Genomic DNA, 22,016 nt, shown 5'->3' on the forward strand with positions numbered 1-22,016 from the left:
CATTAAGAAGTGGTAATCTCTTCTGATGGAGAGGGATTATTCAGAATCAGTCTGATTTATTGCTTCCTTTATTGGGTTAGCGTGCAGTGCAAGATGCCATCAGCGGCTTCCAGCAAGCTCTATTCTTGCAGTAATAAATATCGATTTACAGTCACAACACTTATGAGACTTTATGCTGCACTGTCACTAAGAGGTGGTCTGCATCTTCTTCTGATTTCCAAAGGAAGGGGGTTGTCAATAAACCCACGGAGGCCAACAATAAATTTACCTCCTTCTATACGATGACTATGGGAGGCAGATGTCAAAATGTTTATTTTATGATTCAATAAATTACTGCACAAAACCTCACAACAATCAATCAACGTCCAAAAGCTCTGAGATCATCATTTTAACTGTGATCAAATCACTAAACCTTTTTTATGTGTCATCTTCAACAGCCTTAACACCAGAGATTCAACTAGTGTAGTTATGATAGCAAAATTAGTAGTCAATATTAATATCAGTAAAACTTTATGATTTTAGAGACCAAATTCCAAACCACAGCTAAAACTAATATGCTATCGATCACACTTTATGTTTGTACTTTAAATATAAATAGGCTAAATTAAATAATAGCATCTCTTCAAGATTTTCCAAGTTATTCTAACTTTAAGCCAGCAAAGTTAATAATTTATTTTATAAATAAATAAACGGTAAGTTTTTTTTTTTACTTAGAGCTTCAGAATTTAGGGATATAAAAAAATACAAAGTAATAACCAATATATGGCTCATAATAAAAATCGATAATTTTTTGGTCTAAATAAATAAATTATTTTAAATGCTACAATATGCAGGGCAATAAATCAACAATTATGATTTTTGTTATAATCGTACAGCATATTTCTCCCCCCATTTTACATTGATTATTAACATAATAGACAGCAGCAAGTCAACGGAGCTGCATTTGTTTTTAGTATCAAGTTGTACCAAAGTTCTTTTGACATCCCTAGGTGAGACTGTAGAAAATAAGATGAAGTGCACATTTAGCAGTGTGCAGTCTCTTAGACAATACATAGAGTCGTTGAGAGGCTGCAAGTCTCATCAATGGCTGTCAGTGTCCCATGGTTCTCTCAGTGTCTGAACATGGAGGGGATGGAAACACAATAGAGCACCAAGATCTCAGCACCAGATACTGATGTCATAGCGCGCATCACCACATTATCCCTGCAGTTGATGAGTCTTATCTCAGCCTGAGGGGGGAAGTGTAGTGATTGTGTGGTCTCTCTTTTTCGACTTACATCACCAGCACTTGCCTTGGTGACCCGAACATTAAGAATTCCATTAATAACAGCAATAATTCAACCACTCATGCAAATATAAATCAAGCAGAGTGGAGAAAACTGTAAGGTCACAGCATATGAAAATCGGCAATTGTGTGTCTACAAAACGCCACATTTAGTTGAAATGGAACAATTTTGTATGATTATAAATTATTTTCCTGCCACTTTTGATTAAATAAATGCATTGTTTCCCGAATGAAAGTATCTTCTTTAAAACCAATCAATCAATCATACTGACCCCAAAATTTTTTTTTAAATAAGCAAAAAGAAAAATATTTCATACTTTTGAATTGTAAGACAAGGAAGGAATCTCACAACTGAAGCTTAATAGCACTAATTATAAGATGATCTAGATATTCACAGTGTTGCTTAATTTTACGTCAACAGCAAAATCATTGCTAATACATTATAAATAATCAGTTCATCACCCCGTCCTAATATGAATACAGTATAAAATGTTTATCTACTCCTATGCATTGAAAAAAAATGACTCAGAATCTAAGATATCATAATACACTGTAGGCCTCAATGATGGAAACTTTGAGCCACCCACTGTAACATTTAATGAAATTTAAAAAGGAAAGGAATCAAAGAAACGTGGGCTGGGTCTCTCCCTCAGAATTTCCATGAAGGGAATCAAGAAATGTTTTCTTTTCTGTATCACAATCACCATCATGACCGATGATCTTTTATCTGCAGAATATGTCGTGAAAAAAAAATCTGATTAAACAACAGCGTAATTTCGCTCCTTTTTGTGGTTTAAAGAGAGTATTGATGACTGAGCGGTGTGTGTTTTTGCTGCCTCTCATGTCCATTAGAGAGCCAATAAACCCAGACATGACTGGAAGTTCTCAGTGAGTGGCTTTCCCGCTAAAGGATCATTTTCCACAAAATGAATATGGCACACAGCCATTTAGATAATATGCAGCAAAATAAAGGATGACTGCCAAAGAGGAAACAGTTTCATTGTGGTGTTATGACATCATCTAGACCTGAGGCTCGCATTAGAGGGCTGCATTGGGATTGAGTCCCGCCGGGTCCGGCATATATATATATATATATTATGTATATTTTTTTTGCAAAGCAGTCTATTTTTATGTGCAAAGTTTTTGATAAAAACGAAATTATATTTGAATATATTGTGTGTTTTGTGTTTTTTTTTTTTTTTTTTACATGCAGGCCAGGGAAACGAAACAAACAACCCCATGAATCTCTTTAATAATATCAATACAAATACGTGTTTTTTTTTCCCTGTGGGATGGGAGAAGACACAAAATCAATGCATCTCTATTATTGTGCGGGAATAAATTGTCAGAGTTTTGTGGGTGCGGGCGGGAGTGGACATACATATAGTGGTAGCGGGCGGGAGTGTAACACATACGTTGCGGGAGCGGGCGGTAATGGTCAGAAATTTGGCGGGAGCGGGCGGGAGCGGGATGAAGAAAACAGTCAGCAGGGCTCTAGCTCACATCTCCTCCTTTCTCCGTCCATCCTCGCTCTTCCATACTGCCCTTTCATGTAAATGTACAAGATTTTTAATTGGTCTTCTGCAATCTGGTAGGATACACTATCTGCATCTCTAAAAATATCCCCATGTGCATGGGAGCCCCGAAAACAGTAGAAGGGAAGGATTTCGTCGAGTATTGATAACGGAAAAAGATAGATCAGATGCATATCCACAGCGACCCGAGAGGGATGAGAACGCTCCCAAACGCTCTTTTGACATCATCAGAAACTTGAGGAGGACTGGAAGAGGAATGGATTTATGCTTTTGCAAGCTTCAATCAAAAAGGCCAACACATCAGGTTACCTTCTCACGGACTTTAGTTACCCATCAAAACACTGTCTCTCAATGGAATGACCTCATCCTTCTACAGGGGTCTAATGGATGAAATGGAGTGAAATTACAGTACTGTTTATGGCTGATGATAAACGGTCTGTCTAATATGTTCTTTTTATCTGAAAGAAATGTGAACTATTCTTGTAGAACCACTCAAAGGATGCACAATATAAGAAAACTGATAACCAATAAAGGGCTCACAATTCAAATGACAGAATATAAGGTTTGAAAGATCATTTAAAAATTAAATTAAATTAAATATAATTTTTGTGCATTAGATGACAATGAATGTCATCTAAAAGTAAAAACAGGCCAAGGCAGCATGGACTATATATGCATTTTTGGAAAATGACAATTCTGAATGATATTTTTAATTTGATTTTAATCATAATTATAAGGCTAGCTTAAGGTTCATCATTGAACATAAATCTAAATTAACTGAGAAAAAGCAATATATGCAATATCGATCAATTTAATAAACTAAAAAAATAATCTCTAATGTCACCTCATAGCAATACGGTATCGTATTGTGCATCGATAATTACTAATTATTAATAACTGAAAATCCATGCCAAAAAGCCACAATCTCTGTGTAATTTTTAAATGTTATTTTTCATGCAAAAATCCACCAAAAATTCACAATAGCTGCAATACACTATTTTAATAGTTTTAACATAAAAGTTTTTAGTTTTGCACGTGCATTTTAGTTTAGCCCATGATATCTATGATAAAAATCAACCATGTATGAAACACTCTTGTGCTCTGGTGAGAGAGAATGACTTTTTCCCACAAATCCACCTGGCAAACGGCTGTCAGGTCTGTGGGTTCTCGGTGGAGCAACTAAACAGTGTAGGATCTTGTTAGGTTTGATCTTATCTGCGCTGCTTGTTTTTCTAGGCCTGGGTTCAAACGATAGAAGAGTCACCATAATATAAGAGGTTTCCAGGGGACAGGCTAAAATAACAGTTAAACTGAAATGTGGCGGTGGCGTCTTTTTACCCTCATGAAACGTGGGGTGAGGATGTGTGTGTGTCAGTGTGAGTGTGAGTGTATGTGGCCCCACTGCCTGCTGCTCTCGTCTTATGGAGGGTGATGGAAACACATGTCAAAAAAGGAACTGAATGTTTAACGTCTCCTGCTCAGCGGACTTCCTGAAACATGAGGTCTCTCTCCATTTTTGTGTATGTGTGTGCCTGTTTTTTTGTAAAAGTGCTGTCTCACAATTTGTCTTTACCTGCGATATTTCACTGACCCACTTCCAACACAAACTCAGCTTGCAACTGTGCAACCCAACAATACAACAACAAACCGCAAAGATTTTGAACAAGCGGTTAGGTGGAGATATTTCATATTTTCACGCAAAAAGAAATGAATATGGCTATGATTCAGTTATTTTGCATGAAGCGGAAGCCCCCATGTTGCAATCACATAACCAGCCGACTAGTATTTGAATAAAAAGTGAACATTCCCATGGTTTAGTATAGTCAAAGTATTTTTAAGACAAGTCATTTCACCCAGCGGTAATCTTTGAAATGCCTAGATACAAGGCATGCAAGTGCAACTCCTATGTCTTTGAATGGGGAAACATCAAATTCTCCAAAAATGTTAAGCTCACGATTAAATTTCATATTTGAAATCACCAAAGAAATCTTCTACTGTGTAATAAATGTTGTTTATTTTGCTTAAATAGCGTTATTAAAAGCTTATTTCTAAGGCTAGATCCACCAGTGTGCTTGCGCAGTACTAAAAGCACGTCTCAGAGCGCTGACTGTTTCTATAGTAACTGTGATTGGCGATTGGCTCTTTCATTCAGAAGGCGGGGCGTCCTGCGATTGAGCGGCCATATTGAGCATTGCATTTTTTCCCAATTCAAAACTATACAAGTGACATGTCTTGGGTATTCTAAAGTCTTTGGTATAGTTTTGCTCAATGAATAAGTGTATCATGCATGATTAAAAATATAGCATTTTTTTTAAACGGCATCTATCTATCTATAAATATATAAATATATATATATATATATATATATATAAACAGTCAGCAAATTGACTTGTAAAAAACGAAGCAATTTTTTTAGGATAGGACATTAGTTGGCCGAGATACAACTATTTGAAAATCTGTAATCTGAGGGTGCAAAAAAAAATCTAAATATAGAGAAAATCAGGAGTAGCAATAAATAAATAAATACATTTAAAAAAAATGATGACAACATTTTGTTTTCCTGTAAGTCACATCCACTATGGACGTGAATCATGTGTACAGGTATAAAGCCTTTCCATCGTATAAACAGTGATGCATCTCACGTCATTATCTTGGAAAAAGGACTAATATTATTGTAAGTTTGTGAAGAACACCACACAAAGAGGCACATCTCTCTGCATGTTTTAGCAGCTCTGTAGTGCTAATTGAGCGAGCGGAGTTAGCGCCAGCATTGGAGGCCAACTGTTCACAATCCCCCTCAGAGCTAAAGATAGATTCCCTCACCACAGTTAGCAGCATGCAGTACAGGTTTGCAGAATGCTTTACAACTACTATATCACACCCACACACACTCAAGCATACACATACTCACACACACACACAGCAAAAGAACTTCTGAATCAACCACACACTCACACATCACTGGATCATAAAATGTGATGAGCTCCTGGATAGAAGTGCTATAAATCATGTTGAGCTGACAAAAAAAAAAAAAAAGGTAAAAAAAAGTTTCTGCTACTATCTCACTGGTTGCCAAGAGGTGACTTTTCAGAAATGTAGTCCAAGTTCAATTTAATTTATTTTAATATTTTCAAACACATTATTTAAAAAAAATTCATGGATCTAATTGCATATGATCTTTGCATATGTTCTGCAATCATAGCAGCACTGATGTACATGACAGCTTAGGACAGAATGTGCAATGATTACCGACACACAGCTCTTCATTGGAGATAAACAAAGATCAGTGAAGCACTTCAGACCATCAGGGAGAGAGCAAGAGAGAGAGAGAGAGAGAGAGAGAGAGAGAGAGAGAGAGAGAGAGAGAGAGAGAGAGAGATGTGCGTCTTAAAATGCCAACAGACAGATTATCAAGCCTAAAATTAAGGGGGTGAGGGCTAAACTGCAGATAACGATATTTACTGTAACAAAAATGACTCTAGCCCAAGCGGTTTACGTGGTTTTGGTAATGTTATTAATTGCTTTTACATCTACTAGGAGTTTTACGTTCACCACAACTAAGAATCTCAATGCCATAGATGTTTCATCACCCATTTTCAGCATATGTTCATCCTGACCTCAGCCCAGAGAGAAGGGCCAGAGGAGGCGGCGTCAGGAGCGGGGCGGAGGGGTTGTTTTGACACTGAGCCAGGATTTCTGCCAATCACACAGCAACAGCTTGAGTCTCAATCGATTAGGGGGGTAGGGAACCAGAAGAAGAAGGGACTACAGAGAGAGAGACAAAAGAAAGAGGGACCGGGGTTGAAAAAGGACGAGTCCCTGACTGCGGCGGGCTGATGAGGAAGCCGCTGACTCAGGAGTTCCTGGTGTTTAGTGAGTGAATATGTGACTAAACGGAGTGCATTCCACAGCCTTGATTCACCCTGCTCCCTTCCCCCCTAACAGCCGCCCGCCCAACCCCTCGTGCCTTTTTTCCAGGGTGATGCCTGGGTTTTCTCTCTCTCTCTTTCTTTCTTTTCCTCATTCTTGGTATGTCAACACTTCCAGAATCACACTCTGCCAGGTCCACTCACTGACCGCGGCATTTTTAATTGCCACACAAGAACAGAATCGCAGCCCCCCCCGCCCCTCTCGCTTCGTCCCAAACAAAAACATCCTGAGGGCCAGGCCGACTCAGGGCTCCACTACAGGAAACAGGGATTGAGCCGAAGCCAGGCACAGACCCAGACAATGTGTTATTAGCTAGAAAAAAGGATGTTCTTCAGGAAACAATGATTCAGAGGCTTTGTGAGCGACACAGTATTGAAGTTAGCATATGCTAAACTGAACAGTATAGCTTGCTAAATAATAATAATAATAATAATAAAAAGTAGGCCCATTCAGAATCTGTGCATATTTTGCAGAATTTCTAGATTGATTGTGAGGGAACATCTGGGGAATTCTGCTAAAGTATGTCAATGAAAACACAGTGAAAATTCTGCCAGAAATATGTCATAAGATTTTTTTGTGAACTGACATGCAGCAATTCTGCGAAAACACTAAATGATCTTGTTATTGCCAATAAAATGATCAAATGATGCTTAAAACAAATAATTATGTTATTAGGACATATTTAGAGAAAACATCATAGCAAATTTGGGTTAAAATATATTAAAATAGAAAACCATTATTTTAGCTTCTTTCAAAAACATTTTTTTTTTTATCTTACTGACCGCAAACGTTATATACGGTAGTAGACTCGCTTGTATAGTTTTGTAATTAATATGATAACATTTTTGTTTTTATGAAGATATGTATTCAAATATAATAATCTTACATATTCTTGCTTCTCAAATAACGGTCTCTTGTTTAAAGGTTGTTTCGTATTTTAACTGGAATACAGCTTTCTGTGAAATCCTGTGAGTGCAGGAATAGCGATGAGCTCTGCGAACTGAACACGCTGATCCAACTGGCCATGTAAGGAAGTGTGTGTAGATTACCCCCAAAGCTATGAGGAACCTAGCCATGACACCATCTGCCCAACTTCAGCTAATCACCTCCGCCAGATGGAAGACAATAGGGAGGGTTTATTTCTTTCTTTATTTGTTTTTGAGAGCGTTCCTGCAACAATCCTCCTGTTGTCAAAAGTGCTGGGTAACACAAACAGAGCAGGGATCATTTATTCACCTCACTCGAACCTTATTAATAATGCTTCTTATTGTTATATCTCACACTTAACTCAACATAATCTCCGTCCTGTCACATGATTACAGGATTTAAATGCATTTTCAAAAGTCAGATTTAGCTTAGATTAGGTCCACAATAGTGGAGCCGGCCATCTTAGACTATTGACAAATCCACATTCCTCAGATGGCTCTGTGAAGGGAAATCAGGCCTTAGTATTCAGCTCAGCTCTCAGTCAATAGGTCTGGACTTGAGTCATTGCAACAGTGGATATTTCTCAATGGATGCTATATATAAAAAACACACATGTGAATACTATCAACCTGCAATGCTTCATTCACCTGATGCCTGATTCACAAAATTCACAATTAAGATCAATATCAAGAGGAACGGTGAATAACTCCGTGTTACTCATGTAGGAAGCAAACTGCATGCAGTGACAAAAGCACGGCTTTGCAACCAGTCAAATATGTTCAGCTTCCAGTTACCCATTATAGCGGTAACCATGGCGATCGTGACTTCACAGCGTGAAAAGAAAGCCTTTCAAACTTACAGCATTGGTGACGACAACATTAATGCTTTTATGAAGCTGTATGCATCATTACAGTCGAAAATGCATTCTTAAATAATATAGAACAGGTGAAAAAAAAGAATACGGTTTGTATACTCATGTTTCCAATGATGTGAATTATGTTATGCAGGCTTTCCTTTACATTTCATGTGCTGTTGAGGCTTCTGTCTCACACACATCGGTCAAGCATCCAGAGGCGTTAATAGCTTCCCATGGGAATTCACTCTACTTTCAGTTTTTCAGCACGGGGTGGGATTTAATATGCCTCAGGGGATGTTTAGCATGGTCACTTCAGCTAAGACATTATGCAACAAGTGCATATTAAATAGTGAGTATATTGATGTAAAATGGCTGCCATCAAGCTGTAGAAAGGAATTACAATGTCTGGACCTGTTTGAACCCCAGAGGGGTTTTCCCTTTGAAACAGAGCGCAGGAGTTCATAATGTGAATATTTTTCATTCAGCAACACACAGCTGAAACCAGGTTAGAGCTGACTGAATTTTTTTTTTTTTTTTTTTTGACGCTTACATTATAAAGCACCTCAGTAGCTTTTCTGTTTCTTTAGGACCTGACCAACAAATACAGCAAGAGTGGGATAAATGATCGGAGAGCTGGCCGCTAACAACCGCTTTAACAGCTTTACAAGACCCACTCAATCAAACACTATCTAACTGAATCCCAATGACAGCAAGAGACCTGATCAATAGGTGTGAAAGAGCATGAAAAATAAAATAAAATGATGAGAATGAAGGTTAGAGATACTGGAGATTTGGTAAGAAATAAGAAAACATTTGTAAAAAAATATAATAAAAAAATAAACTGTTGTTAATTTAAAACATTGTTATATAATAATAAAAGAATCTACTAGACACTAGAGGGTGTGTTTCACTGTTTATGACTTACATAAAATAATAAAATAATAATAAAATAACATTTGTTAGGTTGCAAGTCTTAAAATCTATTTAAAAAAAAGAGTACAGAGCAATGGATAAGAACTCTGGCGCCTCAAGACACATTTATATAAACCATATTTTTAAATTTTCTTGATAGTCAATCTTCAAAATGCAATGCTCATGGTCGGATGCTCAAAAGATGCCTGTAAAAACAACTAAAAACGTACATTAGAATCAGACAGCATGTTCACACACAGTCTGGTGGCAGCAGCCTGTGCAGTGATGTCACACTGGATGAGATGTAGTGGAGAGGATGTAGAAACAGACCGATAACTGAGGGTTCAGCAGGACCGTGCCAGCGCCTGCTGAAGCTTGTACTTAACCAGGGTCTGATCCCTGCCCCGGGCTGACAGGCAGCACTGATGCTGACACCATAATAGTCAAATTAGATTTGAGAGGTGCTGTGAATGAGAATAGCTCTGACAACACTGGAGGGATGGAGCGGGGCACAGATGTTACACGTTCATGTCCCACATACTAAAGATACTAATGCTGTTGTGAGAAATACTGTACATGAGCTGAAATTCATGCAAATACTTTTATACAAATGCAATTCATGCAAACTGGTTCAGAATTGTTGTTGTTTTTAAAGGGGGGTGGAATGGGGTCTCCCACAAACTTTTCAAGATTTCACTACATTTCAGACATTAGTTTTGTGGAATCAGCTCATCAGAAGCCAATTGTTGACAAACTCATCAATAGTTGTGAAGCTGCATTTCCTTTTTTGTAATGTAATAAATAAAAGTGCCTGCTAAATGAATACATGTAAACTGCACTTATTTAAAATAATTGGCTGGTTAAATATATATATATAAAAAACTAAAATAAATAAGCAAATTAGCTAAAAAGAACTGAAAAAAAATATAAACCAAAAATAAACAAACAGATAAAAAACAAACAAAAATATGAATGAAAAACAGAAATAAACAAAAATAAATAAGATTAAATAAGCAGTAAAATAAATAAAAACAATAAATAAACAGAACAAATAAACAAACAGATAACAAACAACTAAATAAAAAACTGAAAACGAAATTGAAAAAATAAAATAATATAGAAAGATAAAACAAAAACAAATAAACAGATAAAAAACAAATAGAAAGATAAAACAAAAACAAATAAACAGATAAAAAACAAATAAATGAATAAACAGAATATAATTATAAATTGAAAAAGAAACAAATAACTAAAAATAAAATTATTATTAATAATAATAATAATAATTAATAATAATTAAATATTTTTTCATGTTATTATTTTTATTTTATGTTCAACGTTAAATGTTTCTAAAATGTATAAACACAGTGTTGTGTAAAAAATAAACAAAACTAAACTAGCTTTGTCTGTTGTCTGCGCCAACAGTACCAAACCAGCAATAACCAAGGAAATACCTTCCAGTCTAAACTAGTCTTTTAAACAGTTAATATGTATCCTTTTCATTACCATTTCTTTCTCTATCCTATCTGTTACTCTTAACATTCCACATGTTCTAATTCCATCAGTCTGCTTTCCAATTCAAGCGTATTCAAACAGGACTGAGCAGTGAAACCCCTCTCTCACACGCACACAGACACGTGTGCAAACACACACTCATCTCCTTTCCACCATATATCTTAAGAGAAACATAATACGGTATGGCCCTTGCATAATGCAAAAGATAAGTGTAGTGGGCACCAACTCAAAACATGCTGCTTTAGAGCAGAACTGGAGTCTCTGTCTAGATTGCATGTAAACACCTCACAGCCAGAAGAGAAGCAGTCAGACATTAACATGCAGGTTAATAGGTCAAACTCAAGGCTGGCACTTGCCTTTTAATGTGTGTGTGCTTTTCGGCTTGTTCTGGCTTTACTTTACTGCTATGTTCCTGTCTGCTGCAAATGCTAGACTGGGCAGGCAGGCAGGACAAGAGAAAGGGAGATGGGTAGAGAGGAAGCTGGCAGGCACCTCTACCCCCCCCTGCTCTCCGTCTGCCTGCTGTGGGTTAAAATAAATCCATGCACATGTCTCCCCTTCTAGAGTCACCAGACATTACCTTATAAAAGAACCAGAGGAACTCTCTCAACCCTAATCACAGAACCACCGCTTGACTTCATCTGCACTGTCTGAAATAAAAATGTCTGGTGTTTTCCAGTAAGCATATTTAAAACAATCCTTAAAACAGATACATTTACTGAAATTGCAGTATTTTATTTTATTTATTTGTATCTTTATGAATAATTTAAATTAACTTACTTTGAGAATTTTTTTTAGATTTATGCAGAAATTTCATTTTATTTTCCCAAATGTTTTGTTATTTTTAAGACAATAGTTAGATTTATGATTTAAACCATTTTGTTTTATTTTATTTTTATATATATATATATATTTCATTTTTTAAGGGAAATTGTTAGATTTATGCTTAAATTATTATTTTATAATTGTTTTTTTTATCCCCCCCCCCAATTATATATATATATATATATATATATATATATATATATATATATATATATATATATATATATATATATATATATATATATATATATATATATATAATTGTGCAAATAAATGTATAATTTATATTAATATAATATTGGCAAAAATGCTAATTTTGGAGTGTCCCTCCTCTTCCTCCCTCAATCAGTATATAGTAGCGTTGTATCTGTGTACACAGACTCACATGACTCAACATCTCTGGCAGTCTGAATCCAGCCTCAACTCTGCTCTGTTTTTCCCAGGGGGGAGAGGGAAAGTGAGTGTGGGCATGGAGAGGGAGAGAGCGGGAGAAGAATGACGGTGTGGAGTGGGGGGTTCTGGAGCACTGCCCCCGCACTGGCTCAAATTTCCCGCTTGTCAAGTCTGATGGATTTGGCTAAAAATAAAAGAAAGTGGAGGCCTATGACGGCCGGACGAATGAATGAATGAACTTTTCTGCAGCTTTACCCCCTACCCCATCCAAAAAACAAAAACAAAAAAGAAAACACTCCAAGATAACCCTTGGCGGCAACTCCGGACCTTCTTCCCTCGCTTTCGAACAAAGATGTTCTGATGCCAAGCGTGGAAGTGCATTCTAGAAACAAACGTCCAGACAGTGAGAAAGCACCAGGGAGAGAAAAAGAGAGACAAAAGGGACACAAAACGCCCGTCTAATTAAAGAATCTAGATAAAACATTTATTACGGTTTCCACAAAAACATTAAGTGGCATAATTGTTGTCAACATTGATACTAATAAGAAATTCACTGAGCAGCAAATCAGAATATTAGAATGACTTCTGAAAAATTATGGGACGCTAAAGACTGGAGTAATGATGCTGAAAATTCAGCTTTGGCATCACAGGGATAAATTATATTTTAAAATATAGAAGACAAAAAAAAAAAAAACTGTTATTTTAAGTTGTAACAATATTATTGATTTTACTGTATTGTTCAAATAAATACAGCACTGGTAAGCATAACAGACTTGCTTAAAATCTTTATTTTAAAAAATATTACTGTTATGAATTATGTAATGTTTATCAGACAAAACAAGTTGGACAGGACAAAATGATTTGATAAACCCATTTAATGATAATTCCATTTTAATAATTGTTGCGCATTTCATAAGTGTGACAACTTGCTCCATATGACGTGACAACATGCCCCACTATTGTCACGAAAGGTCAACATGTGTTTCCTCTTGAAGTGCAGCAACATTGTAAACATGTAATTACTTGGTACAGAAATCAGCTTTCAAAAAAATGTAATGTACTCTACCGGATGTCTCTATACAACACCCCACATAAACAGGTCGAGAAAGGCTGCGTGATGGGAAAAAATGAAAATTAGGCCATTCCCACAGACCAAAAGGAAAGAAAAGACACCTACAAAGGAAAGCAAAAAAAAGAGAGGAGGTGCGAAGGATTCAGTGTCATCTTTCTCAGGTCATGTCCTCCAATGTCATCCCAAAATACATTTGCTCATACCCTCGCAGGCATAAGCAAAGCATTCCTCAACTATTTCCCATATGTTTCGCCAGCTTCAGAGCACTGCAAGGCTACTGTACTGTACCATCTGTTACTACAGCTGTGGTAAACACTCCATCCACTGCCACTCACAAAGTTTAGATGTGAAACACTGACTAGCAACAGACCAGATAAGTGGCACTGACCACCCTGCACCCTCTTGATAACAACTTCTATGGGTTTTTCTTCTTCAGAAAGCCAATTAGCCCAAAACAGCACCTGGTTTCACCTGGCCTAAATGGCTACCCAAGAGCTCCCCGAAATATCTTCCCTCACCTAATCTCATGGCAGGAGGTGATACATGATAGAGCAGGGTTAAAAATAGCCTCTCTCTCTCTCTCTCAAACGTTCTCCATGACCTTTCACTTCGTGCTCTCCTTACCGCTCGGAGCGTCAGAGGAAGCCTGAACATGCAGCTCTTTGACACAGAGGAGACTCCTCGAACCCAAACACACCCAGAACAGGAGATGGTGTCATAGCCAGAAGTTTCTCACGGGGCAGTAAAATGAACTCAGTGGCCGGTGTCGCATTTGAGATTTATAAAAGAACTAAAGGGTTTGGCTGAAAAGAAGCTATGCAAGCCAACACAAAATGGTCATTTACAAACTGAAGGCAGCAGTCATTTCCAAAGGTTTACCGGTCTTATTAAAAAGCACCTTAAGTTACCCATGTAACCCCTCAGGGTGTCACTGAAGGGTGGGATTGTAATGCATTCATTGGGATATGACGAAATGTTCGCTCGCGCTCCTATTTTGAAATCAATAGGCAATTTTGTGTCATTTAATCTTTGGAAATTCTTACCGACTGATTTCCCACATAAGGTCTCCCTTGCTGAATGGACATAAATGTCGGCAAATTCCATGACGTAAGTGCCAAAACTCACAGAGAGCGAACTCTCCTCTGAGACTCAGGGAAAACAAACGAGCATGTTTAGAAAAATCTTAAACTCTTTTGTTTTCATATTTGCATCAATCCACTCGTTTATCAGACCTGAGGAACATTGCTCCACTGAGAGCCGAGAGCTCCCCCGATGGCATCGGGACTCTTCACTCGTGTGGCTTCATTAATCAATGCCCTTTGAGTGAAAAGAATGCATGAGATGGAGAGAGAGAGAGGTGAAAGCCATTTGTTTTCTTTGTTAGGCACAAGCGGAAGACTTGAATCAATAGCTGAAGCATGTGAATCAAACTCTGGAGGTGGTCTGCTCACAAACAAGCCGTTCTGAGTCACACATTTTAACGAGTCATTGCTCTGGGACATGGGAGAGAATGAGAAACACACCACTGTACAGTTCGGCCCCGATGCAGCTGCGCCGGGCATCTTAATCCATGACATTACAACATACTCCAATCAATCTTTCCTTTATGTTCTTTTTCCTCCATCCACTTTGTTAGCTGGCTTAATGCAAAACACATAAAGTCGTAAAGTGAGTTATATTCTCCGGTTACACTACTTAAAGGGATAGTTCACCCAAAAAAATCATCTACTCACCATCAAATGTTTTGACCATAAAATGAAAGTCAATGGGGTCCAATGTTGTGTTGGACCCCAATCACTTTCATTATATGCACAAAATATCTTCTTTTGTGTTCCACAGAAGAAAGAACGCATTACAGGTTTGGAAATGACAATTTTCTTTTTTTGTTTATTTGAATGATTCCTTTAATAAGGCTAAGTAAAGGTGTCGCTGAGTTTGAGACAGTGATGGGTGAGCGAAAAATAAAAACAAAAGTGTTGAATGCCTGCTACTTTTCCCTTCCACACAATCCAGTCATTCAAAGGCATTCCTGGTGCATGATGGGGGAAACTTCACCCACTCAAGAGTTATAAGTGCATGCAACATGCCTCACTACGAACACAAACAATGTCCTCTTTCATTGGCTTCACCCCATGCTTCACATGCAGAAAAGCATGCTGGGAATGGGACAGTTCGCTGCCTCACAGTGTGCACAAGCTCTGAGGAAGAACCGAAGACAGATACAGACTATAGCCGTATATGGAGGATATACAGTAAACTTGCAATGTCATTAATTACAGACTTTTTAAATAAAACATAGCAAATGATACATTTTTGAATATGGCAAAAAAGGTTGTACAAAATCAATCTATCTGCTTTATCTCTATCTGCTTTAAAGCCAACATGTTTTTCATTGCATTCAAATCTGAGCTTCCTCTGGTGATGAATGCCAGACTTCTCCAATCATTTAGTCCCCTTAAACCCTGCCCTTCAAGCTCGCAAGCAACGCCTACATCTTATAATCCAATCTTTTTTGAAAATCCATTACACTTTGATGTATCAAGATGAAAAGATCTGTCATACTTTAGTTTTTTAAAAGTGACTTTAAAGAAAGCAAAGCAATGCCATAAAACAAGTAAAATGAATTTCTTTTTGATAAGTCTTTAAAATTTGATGAACAAATTAATGCTATAGTAGGTTCTGGCTTCTTCCATCTTCGCTCCCTTTCTAAAATCAAGTCATTTCTCTAAAAAAGCTCTCTAGAGGCTGCTATCCATGCCTTTATTACGCCTCTGCTGGATTATTGCAACGCCCTCTATTTCGTTATATCAAAGTCCCAAATCTCTTGGATACAAGTACTTGGTTACAAGTACAAAATGCAGCAGCTAGATTCTTGGAAGGGGTGTAAAAAGTTTGATCATGCCACTCCCCTCTTGCGATCATTGCATTGGCTGCCAGTTCAATATCGAATTGAGTTTAAAATCTGGTCAGAACAATCAAGCTCCGTCTTAATTGTCTGACTTACTCCACCCCTACTCTTCGATGAGCGGACTAAGATCTGAGGATCAGACTAATATCTCCTCCAGACCCATAGAACCTGCTTAAAAACCAAAGTATCTAGAGCCGGTGGCTGGTCCCACCCTCTGGAACAACTTACCAATTCACATCAGAATGGCTTCCACTTTTTCTGAGTTTAAATCATATCTTAAAACACATCTTTTCTCTCTGGCTTTTAGCATGTACTAATATGGGCCTTTGAATTGTTTTATTCTGCTTTCGTTGTTGTATGGGTTTTGAAGTGTTTTTATTTGCTTACTGATTTTCTCCTCGTTATTTATTGTTGTTGTGCAGCACTTTGGTCGGCCTTGTTTCGTCTTAATTTTTTAATGTCAATTATTCACTCAAATTGTAATCCTTTCATATAATTTGCTCTGAAACATTTTGTATTTAATTAGAAAAAAGCAAAACAGAAGCATTTTTAATAGTGGTCTCAAACATCTGGATTCCACATTTTGTCACTTTATTGGTGTGACATGGCTGACATTGACAACATCAGAAGATCTGGATAAGTTCTGCTCCTCAAGCAAAAATCATGGGATTGTGTCTTTTTCTGGCCTGCATCATGCCGATAAATCTGCACTCCAACATGTCATACCTAAGAACTTTCTAGGCTGAATAACAAGCAGCTTTACCAGTGGAAGTCTGTGAGTGAGACTAATGACCACGAGACAGAGCTTTCTTTTGTCCTGTTTAATAGTCCTCTAATGAAGACGGGATATGAGGCTCGACTACATACACACAACGTTGATGTGAGGCCGTTCAAATCTTTTCCTCTCCCAGCAATGAACGCTGCTTCACCATATTAAAAGTTCAACTGGAATATATGAATGAACCTTCAGTGAAAGAAAGAGAAAACAGATCCGACAAGGTACTATGATGCTGTCACAATTAGATTGAACCTTCTGGCAGGCATTCAGCTACGATGAAAGTTGTTTTTCTATATCGAGTTAATATTGCAGTCAGTTTGCGGCTTGATATTTATTTAAACAGTTGATATTTGCAGCACCTGGAGAGGAAACGGTGTAAAGGAAGCTTTATTTCCTTTGCAAGAGACTTCAAAAATGGAAATACGCAAACTACAACAGTAGGAAAACAACACTTTACCGGATCTAATTTTATTGGTGCAATTTCGCACTCGAAGTGCCCTCTATTCAAAATGGCAGACTTCCTAACTGAAACTAAGCACTAGATATGCAATGTTTAATAGAGATCTTTTTGCAAGATTTCAGGTTGTTTCATTCAAGCTCTACAAGAGGACCACTGGAGATTTGGAGGGACGTTTGAGGACACCTGTCAAACATTTACCCGCCCCACAACTGACCTGATACCTCGGTCAACGTGATCCAGTTCCATGATCTTTTAAGGCTGTTGGGTCCATATAAAATCTGACACTGTCTTAAGTCTTTCTGACTTGCAAACACATACAACAAAACAAGATAGCAATCCTAAACCTGGTGATACAGGCTGACAGAACAAGGCGCCCATCTTTTGTGCACATGCATTGAGGTGTAAAAGCAAAAGCCATGAAATTCAACTCAAATTTGATCACTCACAGTGGTTTGTTCCATTGTTTGACTGCTCTGACGGGAGGTGACAATGACAGCTCCAAGTGTTAGCATGCGCCGAGATGCATGTTGTGGTGCAGCGCCAGCAACAGTTTTCGGCTGGGTTTTCAGGGTTGACAGCACAGGCCTCCTAACAGAGGAACGTCTCTCTGTGTGGAGTAAGCTCCACCTCTGCACGCTAACACATGCCCCTCGGACTTCATTGACTGTAAACCTCAGCCATACTTCCTTTCCTGTAATGAACAGTGAATTTCTTATTATCATACATTATATCTTTCTCAGATAATCACAACAACAAATGACAGTCTACATCTTGTGAGGCAAAACCGACAGATGTTGGCACTTGTATTACATCACGCGTGTTCTAAATGAATGATGTAACAATCTTCTGTCAGAACGACAACAGAAACACTTGTGAATTACAGTTTACGAAGTCATCATGTCGTGTTTGTAAAGTGATCAACATCATTTGTAGTTTTAGAAACATTGTAAACCTAAATTGTGAATGCTTGTTAATGAATGTCAAACTACGTTTAGTTCTCTGACAGCTAACACTGTTTTCAGATTTTAATAAAAATTACAAGTGCTGCTTTATTTCACCTGTACATACATTCATCACCAACTATAACATTAAAATATAAAAAAGGCATGAAAAAAAAAAAAATCAAAATTCTTTGCCATTATTTTTGCACTTATTATCTTAAATATACATGTGTCCTTTTCTTTTAATTAATTATTTTATTTTGGTCAGATTTTATTGAGATTTTAACCAAGGTTTTACTAAAGTCTAAAGCTATTAATTGCAAAACTATTTCTTTTTATCTAAGGCTTCTCTGTATATTCTATATTCTATATATCTCTTTTTTCTCATTTTCTCAAGTTATAGCATTGTAATAGCATTTTTTTTGTGTGTGATTTTCAGGCATTGTAAATGATTTTTCTGTCACAGTTGGTGAAAAAATGTATTCATAAACTTGCATTGGTTGTATTGCAAACAATTTAATGGTAAAAGATAAGAAAAATATCTAAAGACGATAATCTAAACTTAAAATAAGCATAAAATAAAATCATGTTAAGTTCCACAATATATGTTTAAAATATTATATAAAATTACTCAATTTATTAGAAAACAAAAAAATCACTGAAAGATTTGTTAGATTCATGTGATAATATGTTTGTTTCTTTTTCTTGGAGCATGCTTCATGGAAACATTTTTAAATGTTACAAACCACGCAGCTATGTGTCAGAGAGCTAATCTGAGAGGCTGAAATGTTACACATCACCCCACATTTTTGGCTTCTTGTTTTCATTTTTTTTTTTTTACTTAGTAGTTGCTGTAAGCATTTGTCTATAGGCGAAGGTGGAGTCCTGTTCTGCAAGATCTTCCCTTTAAATTGTCTATTTGAGAAGACAAACAACCCTGACTAGTTATCTCAGGTTTATGTGTATCCTCAAATAACCATTCCATTGCCTTTATGAAACTATACAAATATGTGTTTATACATACATGATTTAAATATAAATGTAAATGTACGTGTTTATAAACACATAAAACACACATAAAAATATAACACGAACACCTGGGTCACAAACAGAACAAGAACCACAAATTACTGAGAAAATAATAAAAGGTTAAAATAAAAAGGCTAAAACCTAAAAGGAGATGAAAAATAAATGGTTTAATTTTTAGAAAGTTTTCATTCATAACACAAATAATCCACAATATCCAGAAAATATTGTACATGAGCATTTTCGAAATTTTTGTTTCAGAATTTTTTTTTTTTTAATTTGTAAATGAATGTTGTCTCTTTCCTTTTTCTTTAAGACAAATCATCTAACTTAACAAAAACTATTTAAAACTTTTTAAAATAATTGGAATAATTTTGTATTTTGAAAAAAAAAGCCAAACAATTTTTTAAACAATTAACTTTGTCAATACTTCTTTAAAAGTATTATTTTGTTATTCGAAATTATTGTTTGCTTACTAGTTAACCATTTAAAAAGTAATCATACATATCACAGTACATCACGCAGATCAACAGACATTTTTTTTGTGTGTGGAAATGTCTACATTAACATTTTAAGCATATAAAGAAACAATATGCAATAAGTCAGATATAAACCTATAACACTGACAGCAATCTAAAGATTCTTTCTGGATTCTTAGCTAGACAATTAAACGCTGCAGCATGTTTTTTTTTTCAAGGATCTCATCACTGGAATGATGGGGCTTGGACTCATTGAACCTTGGCACTTAAACATGTCGACTGTAAGTTAAGGTCACAGCTATTGACTGCAGCACAGAGCGGCAGGAAAATAAATCTGTCCGTACCTAACAGTGGGAACACCAGCTTCTTTATCAGCTACCTGATAAATCGAGCTTGACTCTGACCGGCATGCAGCGAGAGATCCATTTATGGATCAATGCATTCATCATAGCAGTATTATATGGAGTGAGTATAGAACATTCAAAGCTTTTTAGGTCTGTGGTCGTGACCATTACACTTTTAGGTTAAGAAACTGTAATTCTGTCCTGTGCAAACCCACGTCAAACTTCCCACCTCAGGCAAATCAAAGCAGCATTACGTGCTTTAAACACAACTATATGACAGTGAACTCCCAAACACCGCGTTTAATCTTTTCCATTCCTCAGAAGCATCATTTCCTTTGACCTCGGTCTTTTGTTTACCACTGCAACATTTTACAAAAATGTCAACAAAATTTTGTGTGCGTTTGTGCACTTGTGTATGGTTTCTAACCTTAATTGTAATAAACTGTTGTTATCGTTCTCCTTTAAGACACCACGAAAACATCTCTACGCAAACGAAGACAGAACAAAGAAAAGCTGTCTTGTTATTTAAGCCACACTGCAAAAGCTCAACCAATAAGAGGTTTCTGTCAGGCAGCGTAAAGCCACCACCGGTGCACGGTGTTGATTTGGTAAAGACACGACCGATTTACTGTACATTTGAAACAGGAAGTGGTCATGCCGCCCCTGCTGCTCCACACCCACCTCTTACCCCTCCCCCTCACCACCTGTGTGAGTCTCACAGGATGCACAGACACTTACACACCTCCAGCTGCACAAAGACTAAAACCACACATCATACTTGTTTTTATTCATTCACACCTCAGTGCCCCACAAATCAGTAATTTACTCCGGAGACCGTGAAATGCCTCTCAGACAATAAACTGTTGTTTTTTTCAGGTTACTACTAAGTTAACATGTCACTGATGAGCGCTGAAATCATAATGGGATAAAAACAATGAAACTCTAAAACAAATGAAAGTGAGTGTGGCTTGCAAACTGTCTAGTTGATAATTATTATTATTTATTTTATTATTTACATCAGATATAAGATGGTCCTCACTCCTAAAAATCTATTTTTATATGAATTAATAAGAATGCTGAATGTAAAAGATAATTCTATTATACAAATTTATAACATTTAAAAATAAATCTGTATAAAAACTAATTTGTTATATTATTACATATTTTTACAATTGACAAAAAACACCAACAACCAACATGATTTAACCAAATATACAAAGACTACTAGATGAATGATACTGAACTAAGTGTGTTAATGTAAATTTTTGATCAAATGTTTCTGCTTTAGGCTTAAGGATCATTTAGGTTCATAAGCTCCCCAAAACACACATTAGTCTGAAATAAATAAAAATACAATAATACATTTAGCTAAAGAACCCAAATGAGCCGGTGTCACACTACATAAAACTGTAGTTCCCCCCCTGGGGTGTTAAAATTGAAAACAGACTATGGTGTAGAGACTATTTTAAATCAGAAATCACTAGTAGATTTCACAAACAATTAAAAAGAAATTGCGAGTAACACATGGAATCAAAATGTGAAATACACATCTTTGAAAAATCATTTCTTACAGTGCAGGTGTTCCCAGTTTTTGTTAAACTATTAAAGCTGTCTGCCACTTCTAGTGTTAAGTAGTAAAGCCAAGAAAAATCTGTTTAGAATATTTCTATGTTTTCATACACACACAATTTGAAATGAACATTTTATTAAAACCCAAACCAGTGATGAAAGCTGTCCAACCAGAGGTTAAACTCCTCTAGAGTGTTAAATACCGCTGACTTGTTTGTGCTGACCTCTGCCGAAGGATTATTATTTATTCATGATTATTCA

At 36.7% G+C, this 22,016-nt stretch overlaps 1 protein-coding gene across 2 annotated transcripts in view; it reads right to left on the reverse strand.

Moving 5' to 3' along the window:
- LOC113062778 (transcription regulator protein BACH2-like) overlaps positions 1 to 22,016 on the reverse strand; it is a 77,630-nt gene that overhangs the window by 46,233 nt on the left and 9,381 nt on the right. Inside the window, exon 2 of one of the 2 annotated variants that reach the window (XM_026232745.1) lies at positions 17,843 to 18,087. The exons of the other annotated variant lie outside the window; for it this stretch is intronic. Within the exon in view, the coding sequence (XP_026088530.1) occupies positions 17,843 to 17,908 (66 nt within the window). The 5' untranslated portion in view covers positions 17,909 to 18,087. The remainder of the gene's footprint in view (positions 1 to 17,842; positions 18,088 to 22,016) is intronic. 2 annotated transcript variants of the gene reach the window in all.

The sequence above is a fragment of the Carassius auratus genome, chromosome 45, assembly GCF_003368295.1.
Source record: "Carassius auratus strain Wakin chromosome 45, ASM336829v1, whole genome shotgun sequence".
NCBI lineage: Eukaryota > Metazoa > Chordata > Actinopteri > Cypriniformes > Cyprinidae > Carassius > Carassius auratus.